This window comes from Mercenaria mercenaria, chromosome 1 (assembly GCF_021730395.1).
Source record: "Mercenaria mercenaria strain notata chromosome 1, MADL_Memer_1, whole genome shotgun sequence".
NCBI classification, from domain to species: domain Eukaryota; kingdom Metazoa; phylum Mollusca; class Bivalvia; order Venerida; family Veneridae; genus Mercenaria; species Mercenaria mercenaria.
The window spans coordinates 99,395,362-99,415,061 of NC_069361.1; the positions used below are offsets into that span (position 1 = coordinate 99,395,362).

Genomic DNA, 19,700 nt, shown 5'->3' on the forward strand with positions numbered 1-19,700 from the left:
CAGAACTCTGGTTGCCATGGCAACGGAAAGGAAAAACTTTAAAAATCTTCTTGTCCAAAACCACAGGGCCTAGGACTTTAATATCTGGTGTGTAGCATCATCTAATGGTCCTCTACCAGAATTGTTCAAATTATCCCCCTAGGGTTAAATATGGCCCCGCCTCGGGGGTCACATGGTTTATATAGACTTATATAGGGAAAACTTTGAAAATCTTCTTGTACAAAACCACATGGCCTAGGGCTTTGATATTTGGAATGTAGCATCATCTAGTGGTCTTCTACCAAGATTGTTCAAATTATCCCCCTAGGGTCAAATATGGCCCCGCCCCAGGGGTCACATTGTTTATATAGACTTTAAAAATCTTCTTGTCAGAAACCATACAACCTAGGCTTTTGATATTTGGTATGATGCATTGTCTAGTAGTCCTCTACCAAAATTGTTCAAATTATGCCCCTGGGGTTAAAAGAGGCCCCGCTGTGGGGTCACTTAGTTATTATGTAAGTACTATAGGAAAAATACTTAAAAAATCATCTGATCCTATTTCCAAGACTATTTAATTATAATTACCTGATGACCCCAAGTAATATGATGTCACTTGACTGTGACCTTGACCTACTGACCTACTTTCTTGTTTTTTAAGATACAGCCTTGAAATTTTGATGACATACACAGTTTTGCACACAAATCGTAAAACTGAATTTCATTGACCATGAATGTGGCCTACTGACTTTCTTAATATTTTATCATCTGTTTGACATTTGAAACATGTAGCTCATATTACTCAGGTGAGAGATCCAGGGTCATCATGACCCTCTTGTTGTAGTTTGACGTCAGGTATGTCCCTTTAATAATGATTGTTGTGAGGTTGAATTTAAAAGCATCAGTCTGTCAACTATAATATTATTTTCATTTTTCGCAAAGTAATCCAGAATATATAATTATATTATATTTTGATAAATTTTGGAAATGCCGTCTCTTCAGTGGAAAAGCACTAGCCCAGTTTGCCAAGTATACAGGTAGTTTCACTTGTCCTGGCCAGACTTTAACTCGCCAATGGGAGCGGGCGAATAGAAATTTACACCCCTGGAAAAAACTGTCATGGTTACAGATTCACCAGTGATTAGATTTAGACATTTTTGATGTCTAAAGATTTCAAGTTCCTGAAACTTTTGATGCATTTGGGTACATTTCTGAAATACATGTAGTTGTAGATCTTTTTAGCTCACCAGAGCCAAAGGCTCAGGGTGAGCTATTAGGATCACTCACCGTCCGTCGTCCGTAAACTTTTACTTCAAACGACATCTCCTCATAAACTGCTAGGCAAATTTCATCCAAACTTCACAAGAATGTTCCTTGGGTGAAGCTTTACAAAAAGTTTTCAAAGAATTGAATTCCATGCAGAACTCTGGTTGCCATGGCAACCGAAAGGAAAATTTTTAAAAATCTTCTTCTCAAAAACCAGAAGGCCTAGAGCTTAGATATTTGGTTTGAAGCATTGCCTAGTGGACCTCTACAAAGTTTGTTTAAATCATGACCCCGGGGTCAAAATTGACCCCACCCCAGGGTTCACTTGATTTTACATAGAAAAATCTTAAAAAATCTTCTTCTCGAAAACCAGAAGCCCTAGACCTTAGATATTTGACATGTAGGATTGCCTAGTGGACCTCTACGAAAGTTATTCAAATTATGACCCCGGGGTCAAAATTGACCCCGCCCTAGGGGTCACTTGATTTTACATGGGAAAATCTTCAAAAATTTTCTTAAAATAAACCAGAAGGCCTAGATCTTAGATATTTGACATGTAGCATTGCCTAGTAGACTTCTACAAAATTTCTTCAAATCATGACCCCCGGGGTCAAATTGCCCCGCCCCATGGGGTTACTTGATTGTACATAGAAAAATCTTAAATTTTTTAAAAAAATAAACCAGAAGGCCTAGAGCTTAGATATTTGACATGTAGCATTGCCTAGTGAACCTCTACAATATTTGTTCAAATCTTGACCCCCCAGGGTCAAATTGACCAAGCCCCAGGGGTTACTTGATTGTACATAGGGAAATCTTCATAAATTTGCTTAAAATAAACCGGAAGGCCTAGATCTTAGATATTCGATATGTTATATTGCCTAGTAGACTTCTACAAACTTTGTTAAAATCATGACCCCCGGGGTAAAATTGGCCCCGTCCCAGGGGTTACTTGATTGTACATCGGAAAATTTTCCAAAAAATTTCTAAAAATAGTCAGTTTGACATTTGAAACATGTAGCTCATATTACTCTGGTGAGCGATCCAGGGTCATCATGACCCTCTTGTTGTAAACATAGAATTTTTTTAAAGTTTCATGATCATTGGATGAAGTAAAAAAGGTCAAAGATTTTAAAGTCAGAAGACTAGATATGAGAATAAGAGTGCTAGAGTTTCATCCTACGCAATTGAAACCTGTGAGAATGAAATAAGCTATCATTGATTATTTCAAGTATTATGTTAACAAAATATGGTAAAATGAAGGAAAGTGCTAAGAATGGGGTGTTGAGATGATCATTAGATAGGTCAGTCCATAAATTTGCCAGTTATAGTCTCTATATTTATGTTCATTTACTTCTCCTCATAGTTATAACATAGTTATCTTCTTTTGCTGCAAACCGTAGCATAGCCAGAATTTGAACAGAAGAGCATTCTGTAGAACTGAACTCCAATTAAGTAAAAATGAAGTATGCACAATTGATAATGAATTATCAGACTAGTAACTAGTTATTAAATTAAAGAAACAATTTAAAGCTGATTGGATAAATTTTCTGATTTTGGAGATAATTTTATATGTTTTACTAGACTGCAAGGAATATCATTTACTTTGTTGAACTTGCATTAAAACTAGATCTGAATTTACAGTGGTGACAGTCCTACAAGTTGCAGTCCTAGAGACAGTGATGGCAGTACAGGGAGGCGTTCTGTCTCATTTAACAGTCACATAGACAAGACCACATACAAGACGAATGCCACAGTGACAAGTATGAAACAAGCATTGAAAAGTAAGAGGAAGAGAAACAGGAAGAGGGAAGAAAAGAAGAAGGAAAAAGATGGCAGAAGGAGGCATAACAGCAATGGTTCCGAGTGTAGTAGTTGTGATGAGCATGACTCGAGACACAGTTCTGAGTCACACAGTGAAGATGACCCTGAAGCAGAGGACCTTGCACAGCAGTTAGAGGAAACTGGTATGTAAATTTATAGTTTGTATTGTTGTCTGGAGGATTTTACTAGTAAAAATCTGCCGGGAAAGCTCAGTAGGTAGAGTTCAAAAGGATAAGTTAAAATTCGCAAGTTTATCTCCTGTGTACAATGTTCAGTGTTAACTTTTTTGTGAAGACTGTATGTCTGACGTCATTCCTTGTCAACCTCTTTGTCATGTTGAGAAGTTGTCAGCTAATTGTGGAGAACAAGTTCGTACTAATACATAATGTAGGAACTCTGATAAGGTTGACTGAGGAGCTTTGCATAACTTAATGGTAGCAAAACAGTGTTAAAATCTAGTGTTATTTCTAGAGCGACGCAGCGGGGCACCCTGCCCTGCCCTTTTTAATTGCCGCCACGCTGCCCTTATAATGTGCCCTCCTGCCTTTGATCTTCTGCTAAATCCCGCCCTTTATCCTGTAGACATGCCTCGCTGATTTTTTGATCAGCAAATTAGGTCACGGCGAGTGCACACAGGTAACGAGAATCAATGAGGTGTTATGATTAATTGATAAAGTATTGATTATGTGTACTGTCAAAAAAGCGCCAAATAAATTATCGTAGGCGGCCAGCTGATTACCGAGCACGTGAAAAGCGCCCTGTAAAATTTCTTCATGCAAGCTTTAAATTAAACCATTGTTTAGTATAATAAGAATATATCTTTGCAGTCTAATCCTACCTTCATTTTTACTAGAAAATCCACAAATTTTAATGAATTTCGAAAGCAAAAATAAGTTAAAGGTCATAATGCAGTAATTCGGTCAAAAATGTGCTTCCGTGGTGCTTCGAAAGAAGTCGCTAATAAATAGATCCTAATTTTTCCATTTTTCGCGCATTTGCACGTAAATCGGAGGCCAAATGGGCATTATTTCACTCGTGGAATGAATTTTACATAAAATAGGACACTTTTCATGCTAATATTCGCATGTTTTTGAGTTGTTTACTTGAAAACGAAAGTAGGGTGTTTATTATGCGGACCGCTTTCTGAAATGCGGCAATATGAGGGTACCTGACTTCAGTTGACTTGCATTTCACTGCATACTATTCAACACCCCTTTTTCTTTTCGTTTTCTTGAAGCAGATGTATGGATATCTTGTGGAAAATAGGTCTACGATGGAGTGAAAATCTAGAAATTGTAACAAAATTGTTCTGAACTAGCTGAATTTTATATGAAACAAAGAACAGTTGATTTTATTGGTATATAGCCTAAAGATATCCATTCACGATTCTAATTACACCCGATGTCGTATGCAAACAACATCAACAACATGCAAATTTTCAATTATTCCTTCAAAAAAGCTGAATATCACTGTTATTTTTTATGATAAGTATCATCATAATTTGAGGAATTATCTCTGGTTTACCTTTAATATATATAATAGTGAGTCAAGTAAACTGAACAAATACCACTGTCAGATATCATTCCGAAAGTGTACCAGTATCCGGATAGTACGTTTTGGATACATTTTTTACAAACTTCTATAGCACTTTTCTGTTAATGAAATATTGATGAAAGACCTAATTAATATGACATAAATTTTGATACATATTAGTTTACAATGTGACCTGAAACTGACCTCTTTATTATGTTGTAACATGATCTTGGCTTCAAGCTTATTAGACACCTTATTATCATGACATATAAATGAAACTATACCAATAAAGAAATCTAAACAGCTCATGAAATTGTGTGAAGTTATACAAAATTTAGCTGTTATTCTTTAGTATTCTCCTTTGCTGGGCCTATGGAAAAAAAGAAATAACAGAAAATGCCTGTAATAAGACTATCTTACTATTCAGTGTTTCTGAGCTTGTTTCAAATGATTATCTGCTTCATCCAAGATGACCAAACACAATTTCTGGGATCTCTGTTTTATGTTTGAAAGTTTGTTAATACTTAAAGATAACTCGAGTTTATATTAGCATGAATTCAAGAACAGAAATTTAAGTGACTGACTATTTTGTAATCGAGGTTCTATGGGAAAAGGTGTTTTAACCCATATAGTGACTTGTTTGCGTGCATTAGTGAGGTTGTTGCCATGTTCTGTACAGACATTAATTTTTTTTAGATATTATATTGTTTTGAAGTTCTATGCAAAGTATGATGTTATAACACTTACAACAGGTTTGCTTAAAGTATGTCTTCCTGTTTCATCAATAACATCTGTGTTATATTACATATTATGTGAAATCTTTTAAGATTTATGTTTATATGTACATGTACCAGTATATGTAACTTTTTGTGTATATTAAGTCTTGGTAAGGCCTGTATTTTGAATAAACATGTATCATGTCAATACTTGTTATTTCCAATCCGGATGTGGCATATTTAGCAATTTCTTTGTATGTCCGTTTGAAATGAATGGTATATATGAAGACTCTCAGAGTTTTAGTTTGATGATGTCTACAAGCCAAACACTATATTAGTGCAAATCAGATACAGCTTCCATTACAGTTGAGCACAATTTATAATGCTGGCTAGCTCTGTTTGTAGAGCGAAAAGGATTGACAGGAAATACTACCAGCAGGAATGGTAGGAGGTGTATGAGTTTGATTTGGGGGGAAAAATTTGTAGTGAAGTCCCATTTCATCTCTTCAACACATTTATTTCTTTGGACAAAGAAATATTTCAGTCAGTTGAGAAAAACATCTGAATTTACACTGCAGTAATGACTGATAAGTTAAATATTTTTTATGTGCCTGTCAGTTAAAAATGTTTTGATCATTTTCAGGAAAGAAGGTTGAAGATTGTGGTGTGATTGTAGAGGACCAAGAAGAATTTGATGATAAAGTTGAAAAAGAAACAGAGGAAAATAAGCCTGATGAAAGTGATAACAGTAAGAAACCTGGATATCAGATACATTCTGAAGCAGATAAAAAGTCTAGTAAATTAGCAGCTGAGGTGAAAAGTAAAATGGAAGAGATGAAAGATGATTCCAGAGAAAATGACAGTGATGATGATATTGGTGATGAAAATGTTGAGAGAACTAGTGTGAATGGCCAGAAGAAAAATGTGATAACAAGAGATGAAAATCAGCAGAAAAATGTGAATTTGACTAGTGGTAAAAGTGAAAGTCAGGAAAGTAAAGTAAGTGATCTCAGTGTGGCAGAAAATGGCAAAAATCCATCTGTGGCAGCTAATCAAGACTCAGGGGAGGTAAATCTTAATGGTGATATGGATAGTGCAATCAAGGGAAACAATCCAGGGAAAGGCAGTCAGAAGGGTGTTAAGTTTAAGGATGATGTTAAGGAGAAGCTTGAGGGGAAAGGAGATGGAGCTGAGAAGGTTGAAGAAGAGAGCATTGTGGAAACAGAGCTGACCTGGCATGACACAAAGAGGTTGGATCCCTTCAATGAGCACAGAACACAGTGTGCCTTCAACTTCTCCAACAATGTCATGTTTGACCTGGATATTGATTAATGTTCCAGTTACTTTGTCCCATTCTTTAGTCTGTACACTTTGGTTAAAGGAAATATTGGTTCATTTTTAATTTTTTTTTTTATGAAGTCATGTTTTTTTTTGTTTTTTTTTTAATAGTATAACGTCTGATAAATGGCACAAAATAATGTAGAGACACTAAGGGATAAATGATATACCATATTGACACTAATTTACAGAAGGTTGTTTGCAAACTGAAAGTTGGTGTTTTTGTGGAGGCTTGAATTTAATGTATCATCAAAATATCTTACCTAAAAGGGTGTTACTGGTGAATAATGATTGGTCTTGCAAGGCTTCTTTTAAAGTATTTTCATTTAAACACATGGAAATTGATAAGTTACATTCCATTTAAAAATCTTGCTAATTTTAGAGAGAAAATACTATTAAGAAGCATAAATTAGAGGCAATATGGTATATAGGACTTGGTCCAAAATCTGTTTTTTTACACAAACTGTGATATTATTCCTGCAAGTTGGTTTTTTTTCAAAACTGAAAGAAAATGGTTTGTGATTTTAAAAGAAGTGATGTGTTTCTATAAAAATTCTTTGGCAGAAATATAAAGTATAGATTTAGTTTAATACTTTGAATTGTAAAGTTTTGGGTGAATTTTTTTGTTTGTTATTATTTCAAAATTAACATATATGTTTGCGAAAAAATTAAATTTACAAAAAAAATTGTATATACCATATTTTGTACATTTCTAGAATGTATTTTTAGTGTTCATTTTGTACTGTTATTGTTCATCTCAAGGAACATTTATACAAGACGTATAAATACTGAATTAATGAAATGAAGTGTTCTAGTGAAAGTTTTTTGTGTCTGAAAGACCAATTTTGAATACTATATCTGTGTAGGTGTTCTCTGCTCTGACATTGTTATGTAGAAGTTCTGGACTTGTAGGGTCTGGTTTTAACATTAAATTACGATTTTAGTGGATTTTTCTCTTTTTAAATGATAATTTCTTGTTCATTGACGGGATCCTGTATAAAGTTTGTTCAAAGTTCATTTAGGCCAAACTCTTACAAGTTACGAAGTTGTTTCTTGTGCATATTGCATTTTTCCATCTTGAAGTTTAAGGAGCTTTCTCTCATCTATCAAGAGTGAGGTATCAGCAGCAGCTGAAAATAAAAAGGAATATCTTTAACTTTCTAATTCTGTATGAAATACAGTTTTGTTTGTTTATATTGTCAAAATACTGAATACACTACACACAAAACATAGCTGGGCACTGAAAATAGTATTTTTTCTAGTCATAAAATGACATGATTTTGTGATGCATCCATGATATTCATTATCTCCTCATTGTGTGCTTCAACTTATTGTGATATTTCTAGTAACGATTGCCTGTGATTTTTCTTAGAAAGAAAGAAGTTCTGAATATTTGCTTATTTTAGAAAAGTTTTGAAGTGTGAAATATAGTTATAATTTGCATATACAAAGTTTTAAACTGTCTGAGTTCCATTCAGTGGTTGATCAGTTTAGCATTGCAAGCTGTTGATGACGTTAGTAGAATACCAGTTCTCTTTAATTTGGAGTACAATAAAAATATTTCACTTTTTCTTCGTGTTATATGGTTTATTAATTTGTATCTTGAATTTCAGTGAAATGGATCTTGTTGTTTTGTTTTTTCTTTCTCTGAATCTGTTAAGACTACAATATACTTAGTGAAGTAACAGTATATTAACTGTTTGACTGATACTATTGTGAAAACATATGCTGGGTGTTATGATATGTTGCATGAAGTTGAAATATTGTTTTGTACAATATCTGTATGGTGTTTATGGTGTGATGCATTTGTGAAATAGTATTATAATTGCTGGGGATATTGTCTGGTAACTGAAAATACACATGTAGTCAAGGTAACAAAACACAACATTTTATATATAATTTTTAAAGATAAGATACGCTTAAAGCAGCATGCCTCCAGATTTGGCTAAAAAAAAAATCTTTCTTTCAATTTGAAGTTTTGGTCATAGTATGAACATTAGAATATGAATATTTGTTTCTAAAATATTTTTAAAACTTCAATCAAGAAAAAAAGATGACCGCATCAGGAATCGAACCCCGGACCGCCACGGCAATAAAAACATTTTCCTGTCGTCAAAACCAGTAGCTGAAGTAGTGAAAAATGACTTCAAAATATATTTGTAGTCGAGACAGTTTACCTGGAGTAACAGCGTGACAAATGCTTTTGGATTTTCATCACAAAAAGTAGTAAAAACAGCAAATTCTCATGTGTTTCTGTAACATAAAGTTTGTTAGTAATTAAGTTTTAAAGCCTTCTTAAGAAATATAGCATTTATTTCAAGATATCTAAAAAAAAATATTATTTTTTTGTTGTTGAACGATCTGGAGGCATGCCGCTTTAAAAAAGAAGTGTAAGAGACAGATTTTTTATTCAAAATATATCAGTAAATGTTAAAAAGTTCTCTTCATTTTGGTGAAATGCTTAAGACATCATGAAAAAGAAGAAAGATAACTCCGCAAGCTTTATAGCTATAAGTCTCCAAAAGATTTGCATAGCTAGCTCCCCTTTTTTATGAAAATGTGTATTTAAAGATTTATGAATTCTTATAATCTGCTGTTACTGTTACATTAGATATAACACTGTAACAGTTCATAAATGCTATATTCAGGTAGAAGATCTAAATTCAGGAAAAAGGTCAACTAAACACTTCCACAATTGTGTGAAAATAAAGCTGTTTATTATATACCTATGTAAATTCTGTAAAAAAAAATCGGCTTGTATTTCACAATGGAATACGAACAGACAGAAAAAATTTTTTGTATTGTACCTTTTAAATTCCATATTGTACCTTCCATATTGTATGCTGCCAGACTACCTTCATAAATATGCATGACCTGACACAGTTCTATAAATAGCGCACATAAAAACTTGATTTAGTTCCATTTGAATAATGATAAACATCGAAGATTTCGTTCAATAACAAAACAACAAACAAAAGGTAGAGATATATAATAAAAGGGTCATTATAACAGTAGCTAGATCAGGGATTTTGTATTCGGCTGTTGTGGATTTTGCAAGGTCGGATCACACTTGGCGCTTGCGCACCTTGTGAAATCCAATCTGACAAAAGTCCATGAGCCGAACACAGCATCCCAGAGCGAGCTACTGTTATAATAACCCTATTATATTGCCTCAAAAGTAAAAGCATTTTGTTGTCAATAAAGGGAGTTTAATATTTTTTCATTGTGATTTTTTTAGAGTGGGGGATAGGGAGAGAGGGATCCCAACGTATTTTTGATAAAAAAACCAACCTATATACCTTCCTGTTTGTGTAGAGAAAGATATCATGGCTTGCGGTAGGGTCTGAAATAACTTACTATCTTCTGTCATATCACTCAGAAGACAAACATTTTGCATATCTTGTTCTTGCATTTATTTGTCAAGTCTTTCTTTTCATACTTTTTGAATTTTGAATTATAGAAATTTCAGTGAGAAGCCAAAATGTATTTTGAGTATTATTTGTGTTTTGAAGCTCGAGTACCAGGAAATGAGTAATATTATTTTTCCCATGTGCTTTCAGTACTTCTATCTGTTTGTCCCTTTTAACTAATGGAAAAATATTTTAGGCTGCATTTTTAGCTTGTCTGATTTTTGAAAACAATCTACGAGATATTTGTCACTTGATTGTCAGTGTCAATGTTGGTTAAAATTTTTGTTTAGGTCCACCTTTTCTCAAAACCCATAAGAGCTACAGGTTTGAAACATTGCACATTTGTTTGTCAGTATTAGTTAACTTAGTAGGCCAAGAACCATAACTCTGATTGCATTTTGTCAAAATTATGGCCCTTTTTGTACTTAGAATATATGAGTTTCTTGGTTAAAGTTTTTGTTTAGGTCCACCTTTTCTAAAAAACTATAAGAGCTACAACTTTGAAACTTTGCACACCTGTTTATCATCATTAGATGAATATTTAGGCCAAAAACATAACTCTTAACTTGCATTTTGTCAGAATTATGGCCCTTTTTGTACATAGAAATCTAAACTATAACATTTTTTGTCGAGCCCGCTTGCGGAAGCGAAGACATAGTTGTCCAAATGGCTGTTGGGTGTATGTGCGTCCGTCCGGATTTGTTTGTCCGGACCATAACTTTGACATGCTTGGAGCAATCTTGTTTATATTTGGCATGAATGTTAACCTCAGTGAGACAGAGTGTCATGCGCAAACCCCAGGTTCCTATCTCAAAGGTCAAGGTCACACTTAGAGGTCAAAGGTCAAATTCAATAACGACTTTGTCCGGAGCATTGCTTCTTCATGCATGGAGGGATTCTGATGTAACTTGGCACAATTGTTCGCCATTAGAGACTGAGTGTCGTGCACAAGAATCAGGTCCCTAGGTCTAAGGTCAAGGTCACACTTAGAGGTCAAAGGATACAAGAATGACAACTTTGTCCGGAGCATTTCTTCTTCATGCATGGAGGGATTTTGATGTAACTTGGCACAAATGTTCACCACCATGAGATCGAGTGTCATGCGCAAGAACCAGGTCCTTAGGTATAAGGTCAAGGTCACACTTAGAGGTCAAAGGTCAGATACAAGGACTTTGTCCGTAGCATTTCTTTTTCATGCACAGAGGGATTTTGATGTAACTTGCCACAATTGTTCACCATCATGAGACGGAGTGTCATGCGCAAGAACCTAGAATTACTTCCCTTTGTTGTTACTATAAATAGCTTATATTGTAACTTTTTTATTACTGGTCGTAGGAAAAAATCAGGAACACTTTTCTGTAGTACAACATGAATGTTACATCCAATTCTGAGGTGTATTTTGACCTATCTCTACTGGTAAGGATTTTTGTGTGGACTTATAAATTTCTCTTTTTTTTTTAAGATTTACTTCCCTTTGTTGTTACTACAAATAACTTATATTGTAACTTTTTGCAATCTTTTTTTTATTTGGCATAAATGTTTGCCTCAATGCAACAGAGTGTCTTGTGCAACTCCCAGTCCTTTTGACAGCTGACGGGCTCGACATGTTGCCCGTGGGCATCTAGTCTTATATACTGACCAGCACTTGCAGACAAGCAATGGCTTCTATAGGCAGTGCTCTTGTTTGTAAATAACGCATTGGCAAAACGTTTGCTTTAACAACGAATTTTGGGTCATGACAGTGATAACAGACTTCTCGTACCCTTGTGAAATTAAGTTTTGGGGCCAAGAAATTGTAAGAAAAAATCAATAATATTAAAATTATTCAACCTTCAATGCTTATTTGGTATCAGTACATGCTTAGATATTATTAAAATTTTGTGATCACTTGTGATAAGGAAATATTGTTGATATGCTAGACTATCGTTTCCTACCTCGTAGTATGGTGCATGAAAACAATTGTTAATTTTGCATTTCTCATGCTTTAAACTCATTTGAACATCATGAACATGGTATCACATTTGTTACTTTGAAGTGAGGCAACTTCACTTGTATATCTTTTGTTTTGTAACATTTATTGATTCTACATAACCTGTATTGGTACTACATGTTGCAGCCCAAATTTTAAGTGAAACATTGTTTGCTCTAAAAATTTTGCAGATTGTGAATTTTATGTAGAAATACGATGAGACAATCGTTGTAACATTGGGTCTTGAGAAAAATAAAAGGTATTGTTAAAGATAAATTTTTCCCGTTTTTGTATGCCCAAAAATATTTGGGTGGGTTGGGGGGCACTTAGAAATGCCCTTGTCTGTCCATCCATCTGTCCGATTTTTTTAGCTCGACTATTCATAGAATAGTGAGCTATTGCACTCGCCCATGCGTCGGCGTCCGCGTCCCGATTTTGGTTAAGGTTTTGTATGTAAGCTGGTATCTCAGTAACCACTTGTGGGAATGGATTGAAACTTCACACACTTATTCACTGTGACAAACTGACTTACATTGCACAGGTTCCATAACTCTATTTTGCTTTTTTACAAAATTATGCCCCTTTTTCGACTTAGAAATTTTTGGTTAAGGTTTTGTATGTAAGCTGGTAACTCAGTAACCACTTGTGGGAATGGATTGAAACTTCACACACTTATTCACTGTGATGAACTGATCTACATTGCACAGGTTCCATAACTCTATTTTGCTTTTTTACAAAATTATGCCCCTTTTTCGACTTAGAAATTTTTGGTTAAGGTTTTGTATGTAAGCTGGTATCTCAGTACTTATGGATTGAAACTTCACATACTTGTTCACTATCATGATCTGACATGCACTAAGCAAGTCCCATAACTCTACTCTCTTTTTTTTCAAAATTATGCCCCTTTTTCGACTTAGCAGTTTTTGGTTAAATTTTTGTATGTAATCTGATATCTCAGTATCCACTAATTGGAATGGATTGAAACTTCACACACTTGTTCACTGTCATGATCTAACATGCACTGTGAAGGTCCCATAACTCTACTTGGCATTTTTACAAAATTATGCCCCTTTGACTTAGCAGTTTTTTGTTAAGTTTTTGTATGTAAGCTGGTATCTCAGTATCCACAAATTGGAAAGGATTGAAACTTCACACACTTGTTCACTGTCATGATATGACATGCAGTACAGAGGTTCAATACCTCTACTTTGCATTTTACAAAATTATGCCCCTTTTTCAACTTTTGTATTCATTCAATTGACAAGGCTGTTGAATAGTCGAGCGTTGCTGTCCTTCGACAGCTCTTGTTGTCATTCATATCTTAAAGAAGTATTTGACCCAGATTCATTGAACCTTTTAGGATTGTTATTCAGCACAGAAAGCAGTGCATCAAGGGTTTTAATTGGATCTCACACAGTCTGACCAGAGTTATGGCCCTTGACTAGTAAAAAATATGCATAAAAAGGCCCAAGTTTGTGTTGCATGTATCTCAAAATGTATTTGACCAAGTATTATGAAACATTACAGGATTATTATTCTGCATGTGAAGTTGTGCATCTGGGATTTTGTTAGATATATCACTCAGTCAGATCAGTTATGGCCATTGACTTAGTAAAAAACATATGCAAAAAAGGCATAAAAATGGTGTGCCTTACATCTTAAAAAGTATATGACATGGGGTCATGAAACATATAGGAATATTATTCTGCATGTGAAGTCGTGCACCTGGGATTCTGTTCTGGATTTTTATCAGAGTTATGACCCTTGAATGTCAAAAATATGCATAAATGGGGTCACGTATCTCAAAAAGTATTTGACTTAAGCATCGTATAACATTAGGGGATTGTAGCATGTGAAGTTCCACACCTGGTGTTGTTTGGGATTTCACTTGGCCAGATTGGATGTATGGTCTTGTGCTGCATAAACCTTTTAAAAAATCACCTAGTCCTCAATCCATGTAGGAATATTATCCAGCATGTGAATTTGTTTACCTGAGTTTTTGTGCGCCCCTTCCCCCATGAGTGGTGGGGACATATAGATTTGTTGTTGTCTGTGCGCCCATCCGAAGTTAGTGACGCGCCTAGCTCAAAAAGTATTTGATATAAATTGATGAAACCATGCATGAGTCTTTATGATGATATCAGGCTGTCAACTGATTCCTATATTCCTATATTTTCCTATATTTTGGATCAAAATCCTATATTCTGAAAAACCTCCTATATTTTCTATATTTGAAAAAGATTCCTATATTTTTTTAGTAAAGTTCTTGCCGATGAATAAGAGAGTATATCTTGGTTTGATACTGCTTTTATAGGTAAGAAAATTCCCATGTCTGCCACAGCATCACCATCCTTAAGATAATGTAGTTTTGCTCTTCTTTATCATCTGTATGGTCACTTTGCAAGGCAGTGAAACAGGACATGGGTCTTTCAGGTAAATCAAAGTCTCATTCAGACATTTTCTTTCAGATACTCCCCAATGATGAAATACAAGGCAAATCTCTGAGATCTCTGACATCAAAAAGGTATAGTAAAGATGACAAACTGGTGCAGAAGTACCATGTCTGTTTTAAATATACAGTTCATGCAGTTTTACCAAAATTCAAAGTTTTCATTTACTGAATTATCAACAGGAAGATTTTCTCAGAGACTGAGAACACTGCCGCGTCACTGCCCAAAAAGTGTTGACCAAGGGTGACGGTAAAACAGTGACTGCTACAGCCTCTGGAGCATCTAATAAACCAGTTTAACTGTAGGTTCAAGCGATATTGAGCAGAGGCAAATACAACATGTATTCACAAGTCACCCTTTGAAACATCAAGTCACAGAATCGGAGCTGTTGTGGTGTTCTAAAGTAGAAGCTGCTGATCTTTCATTCAGATCATGCAATGGCCTTGACAAAGTGTGTCAGAAGATGTTCAAGTGTGATATTGCTGATCGGTTTGCTTTGTCAAGGACAAAAGCATCATACATAGTTTCAGAAGCCATAAGACCATTTTTGACAGAAGCAATTGTGAAGGAAGTTATAGATGGAAATTTAGGGTATGGTCTTATGTTTGATGAAACTACTACAGCACAGCAATGTAGACAAATGGACATACTGATAAGATTTTGGAGCAATATTGAAGGAGAAGTGTCTGTGAGGTTTTTGAAAGCTTTTCACTTTGGCCATGCAACAGCTGACATTGTAAGTGAAGCTTTCCTTAAATTAGGGAATGATTTTGAAGTAGACCTACCCATGAAGAATTTGATAAGTCTCTCATCTGATGGCCCGAATGTCAACAAATCCATTCACAGAAAAGTCAGTGAAAGTTTGAAAGCAGATGTCAACCTAGGTTTGCTTGTCTTTGAACCCTGCAACCTCCATACAGTGCACAATGCTTTTAGAAAAGGTCTCAACTGTTTTGGAAGTGATGCAGAAGAGTTAACATTTGACATGTATCAGTTCTTCAAGCAGCAGCCAGTCAGGAGAGAAGATTTTAAAGACCTTCAACTAGAGTATGACCTGGATGAGAGCCTGTTCCTAAGACATGTACCAAGCAGATGGTTGACATTGTTGCCAGCCATAACCAGAGTATTAACAAACTAGAGGGTAAGTGTGGATTATTTCACTGTCTAACTTCCAAAATCAATGAAATCCAAGTCAGCACGAAAACAGCTTGAGAGCAATGAAAGGTACAGAAGAATATGTTGTGGGCTTTGTATCAGTCTTCTGTCTTGTCTGGATTGTGATGCTGTTGAAGAAAATGGTAGACATTCTAGACATTGATTAATGTAGAAACAGTAAGACAGTAAGTGTACAGGTAAGAGTTGATAGTATATGTACCAGTAAATGAAAATATATGTTGTTGAAAACTCCTATATTTTGCCTCAAAACTATCCAAAAACTCCTATATTTGTTGTGAAAATATTCCTATATTCTTCCTATATTTTGGAGAAGACCTGGTTGACAGCCTGTGATATGAACTTGCGCACCTCCTATTTTTCGTCTGGCTCCGCTCGCTAATTTTAGAGTTATGGCTGCTGAAATAGTCAGAATGCACATTTTCACATTGTCACACGCCTAGATCAAAAAGTATTTGATATAGATTCACGAAACCTTGCATGAGTCTTTATCATGATATTAACTTGCGCACCTACTATTTTTAATCTGGGTCCGCCCCCTATTTCCAGAGTTATGGCTCATGAAATAGTAAAAAAACGCACATTTTCACCAAATTTTGTGCCTCACTCAGAAAGTATTTAATGTAAATTCATGAAACCTTGGGGCCAGCAGTGACCTTGCTCAGATTGTTCAGACTGTTGTTGTACTGCACACATATCACAGGGCCACCATTGACCTTGCTCAGACTGTTAAAACTGTATTGTACTGCACACATATGGGTCCACTGGGGACCACGCTTAGATTGTTTAAACTACCGGTATGTTGTTGTGCTGCACATATATAACAGGGCCACCAGTGACCTTGCTCAGATTGTTGAAACTGTGTTATTGTACTGCACACAAATGGGACCACTGGGGACCATGCTTAGATTGCTTACACTGTGTTGTACTGCATATTGTACTATTTAATTGATCTGTCAAAACATGGACCCGGCTTTCATTATATTCTGTTCGAACCTATATAAGATTAAAATGAAAGCCGGGTCCCATGTTTTGACAGGTCAAATAAATTGTACAATACATATCATGGGACCACTAGTGACCATGCTTAGATTGTTTATACAGTGTTGTGCACTGCATATATACGATAGGGCCACCTGAGACCATGCTTAGATTGTTTACACTATGTTGATGTACTGCACACATTATTGGCCCACCAAAACACTGGGTTTGTTGATAATAACGACCTTTCACGGAAATATGTGGGATCAACCTTCACTTTACACCAAGGTAAATAAGTCTCCTCTCGAAATTGATTAATAATGGGGGAGTTGTCTCCCATGTGTTACTGCAGTAGATATCAGAATAGTTTATCAAAAATATTACACCCTACAGGTTAAATCCATCATAATGTTCTCTTTCGAAGATGAGGTTCATTGCCGGTTGTTCTGTCTGTCGCATTGTCCGTCCCTCTGCCGTTCATTTGACCGTCTGGTTTCCGAATTCTTAGTCTCGCGGAGTTCAAACTTCATAGGATGATTACCTTTACTTCTATTGTTTTGGGGGTCAGTATGTCAAAGGTTAAAGTCGCCGTAACCTTTAGACCGAAAACATATTCCGTTAAAAAAAACTGAGGCATATGAGTTTTATAAACAGCTCATGTTTTCATGTTACAAGTTGTTAAGAATCTAGACTAGCCACTAGACTGATAATAATATATTTCTACATTTTTAGCTCACCTGTCACATAGTGACAAGGTGAGCTTTTGTGATCACCTGTCGTCCATCCGTCCGTCAACAATTTCTTGTCTGCACGATAGTGGTTTCATTTATGATTTTATTTTAACCAAACTTGCACACAACTTGTATCACCATAAGATTTCGGTTCCTTTCTTGAACTGGCCAGATCCCATTATGGGTTCCAGAGTTATCGCCCCTGAAAGGGCCAAAATTAGCTATTTTGACCTTGTCTGCACAATAGCAGCTTTATTTATGATTTGATTTTTACCAAACTGGCATACAACTTGTATCACCATAAGATCTTGATTCCTTTCTTGAACTGGCCAGATCCCATAATGGGTTCCAGAGTTATGGCCCCTGAAAGGGCCGAAATTAGCTATTTTGACCTTGTCTGCACAATAGCAGCTTCATTTATGATTTGATTTTAACCAAACTTGCACACAACTTGTATCACCACAAGATGTTGGTTCCTTTCTTCAACTGGCCAGATTTCATCATGGGTTCCAGAGTTATGGTCCCTAAAAGGTCCAAAATTGGCTATTTTGGCTTTTGCAGCCATATAGAGACTTCATTTATGGTTTTATTTGATACTAACTTCCAAAATAACTTCAACAACAATAATTCTTGGATTCCATGACAAATCAGATCTAAGCGTAGGTTCAGAGTTATTTTATATCTGATTACATCCCCTGATTGTAATCAAAATGGATTTATATCAGTAAGTACTTATAGGACTTATTTGAAATTTCATTATTGTCATTAGTTGGACTGAGCCAATCAGGGTAGATAACTATGGACTGATTTTATGTCAAATTACCTCCCTTTATTTCAAATTAAAATGGGTATACTAATGAAGATACTGATCTGAAATTTCATTTATGTCAACAGATTTATTTGGCAGATCCTTCTTTTGTTCACTTACAATATTTTTTTTTTAATTACTTCCCTTTTACGTTACTATAAATAGCTTATTTTTAGTAACTTTTTTATTATTGGCCGTAGGGAAAAACCGAGACCACTTTTCTGTGGTACAACATGGATGGTACCTCCAATTTTTAGGTGTATTTTGATATATCTGTACCTTGTAAGAATTTTTTTTTTCTTTTTGGTTAAATTTCTTCCCTTTGTTGTTACTGTCCTTTGGACTTAGATATTTTTTCTGAGGACATTCTTGTCCTCAAGTGCATTGATAACAGGTGAGCGATACAGGGCCATCATGGCCCTCTTGTTTCGGGTTTTTTTGACAAATTTAATTTCATAGAGACAAAAGCCAGTCTATTTTAGAGATTTTTACAGAGGAATGATGTTGAAATTATCATTATGATATTGGACACAGAATAAAGACTGGCTCAGTTCACTACATTTAATCATAAAAATGTAAAAAAAGATATATCATAGTCTAGGAGCTAGTCTACCTTGTCCGTTTCCGGATGATAACTCAAGAACGTTTGGCCTATGATCCTGAAAGTTGATAGGGAAATTGGTCAAAACCACCAGATGACCCCTGTTGATTTTGAGTCAGTAGTTCAAAGGTCAAGTTCACAGTGACCAGAAACAGTTGAACGGTTTCCGGATGATAACTCAAGAATGTTTGGGCCTAGGACCGTGAAAGTTGAGAGGAAGGTTGGTCATGACTAGCAGATGACCCCTATCGATTTTGAGGTCAGTAGGTCATAGGTCAAGGTCACAAGGACCTGGAACAGTTAAACAGTTTCCTTATGATATCTCGAGAATGCTTGGGCCTAGAATTATGAAAGTTAATAGAGAGGTTATTCATAACCAGCAGATGACCCCTTTTGATTCTGAGATCAGCAGGTCAAGTTCATTGTGACCCAGAACAGTTAAACCGTGTTCTGACAAAAAGCTCGAGAAGGCTTGGTCTTAGGATCACGAAGCATGTTAGGGAGAACTTGATCATGATTACCAAATGATCCCTATTTATTTTGAGGTCAGTAGCTCAAAGGCCAAGGTCACAGTGACCCGGAACAGTTAAACGGTTTCCAGATGATGACTTTAGAACGCTTGGGCCTAGGGTCAGGAGAGTTGATAGGGAGGGTGGTCATGACCAGTAGAAGACTCCTATTGAATTTAAATTCAGTATGCCAAAGGTCAAGGTCACATCGACTCAAAACAGTTTACCGTTGCTTGGACCTAGTATCATTAAACTTAATTGGGAGGTTGATCATAACCAGCAGATGACCCTATTAATTTTTAGGTCAAGTTCATATTGACCCAGAACAGTATAGCTTTTTTTGTACAGTGATCAATTTCTGTTCCTTATGCAATTACTAAATGCATCAAGGGGGACATTTCGTGTTCTACAAGGT

The 19,700-nt window shown here is 35.6% G+C and overlaps 1 protein-coding gene across 1 annotated transcript in view; it reads left to right on the forward strand.

Moving 5' to 3' along the window:
* The window catches only part of LOC123529026 (protein kintoun-like), a 29,094-nt gene extending 16,786 nt beyond the window's left edge, over positions 1-12,308 (forward strand). Inside the window, exons 4-5 of the mRNA XM_045309197.2 lie at positions 2,887-3,209; positions 5,959-12,308. Coding sequence (XP_045165132.2) covers positions 2,887-3,209; positions 5,959-6,647 — 1,012 coding nt within the window. The 3' untranslated portion in view covers positions 6,648-12,308. The remainder of the gene's footprint in view (positions 1-2,886; positions 3,210-5,958) is intronic.
* Positions 12,309-19,700: the final 7,392 nt, after the last annotated feature.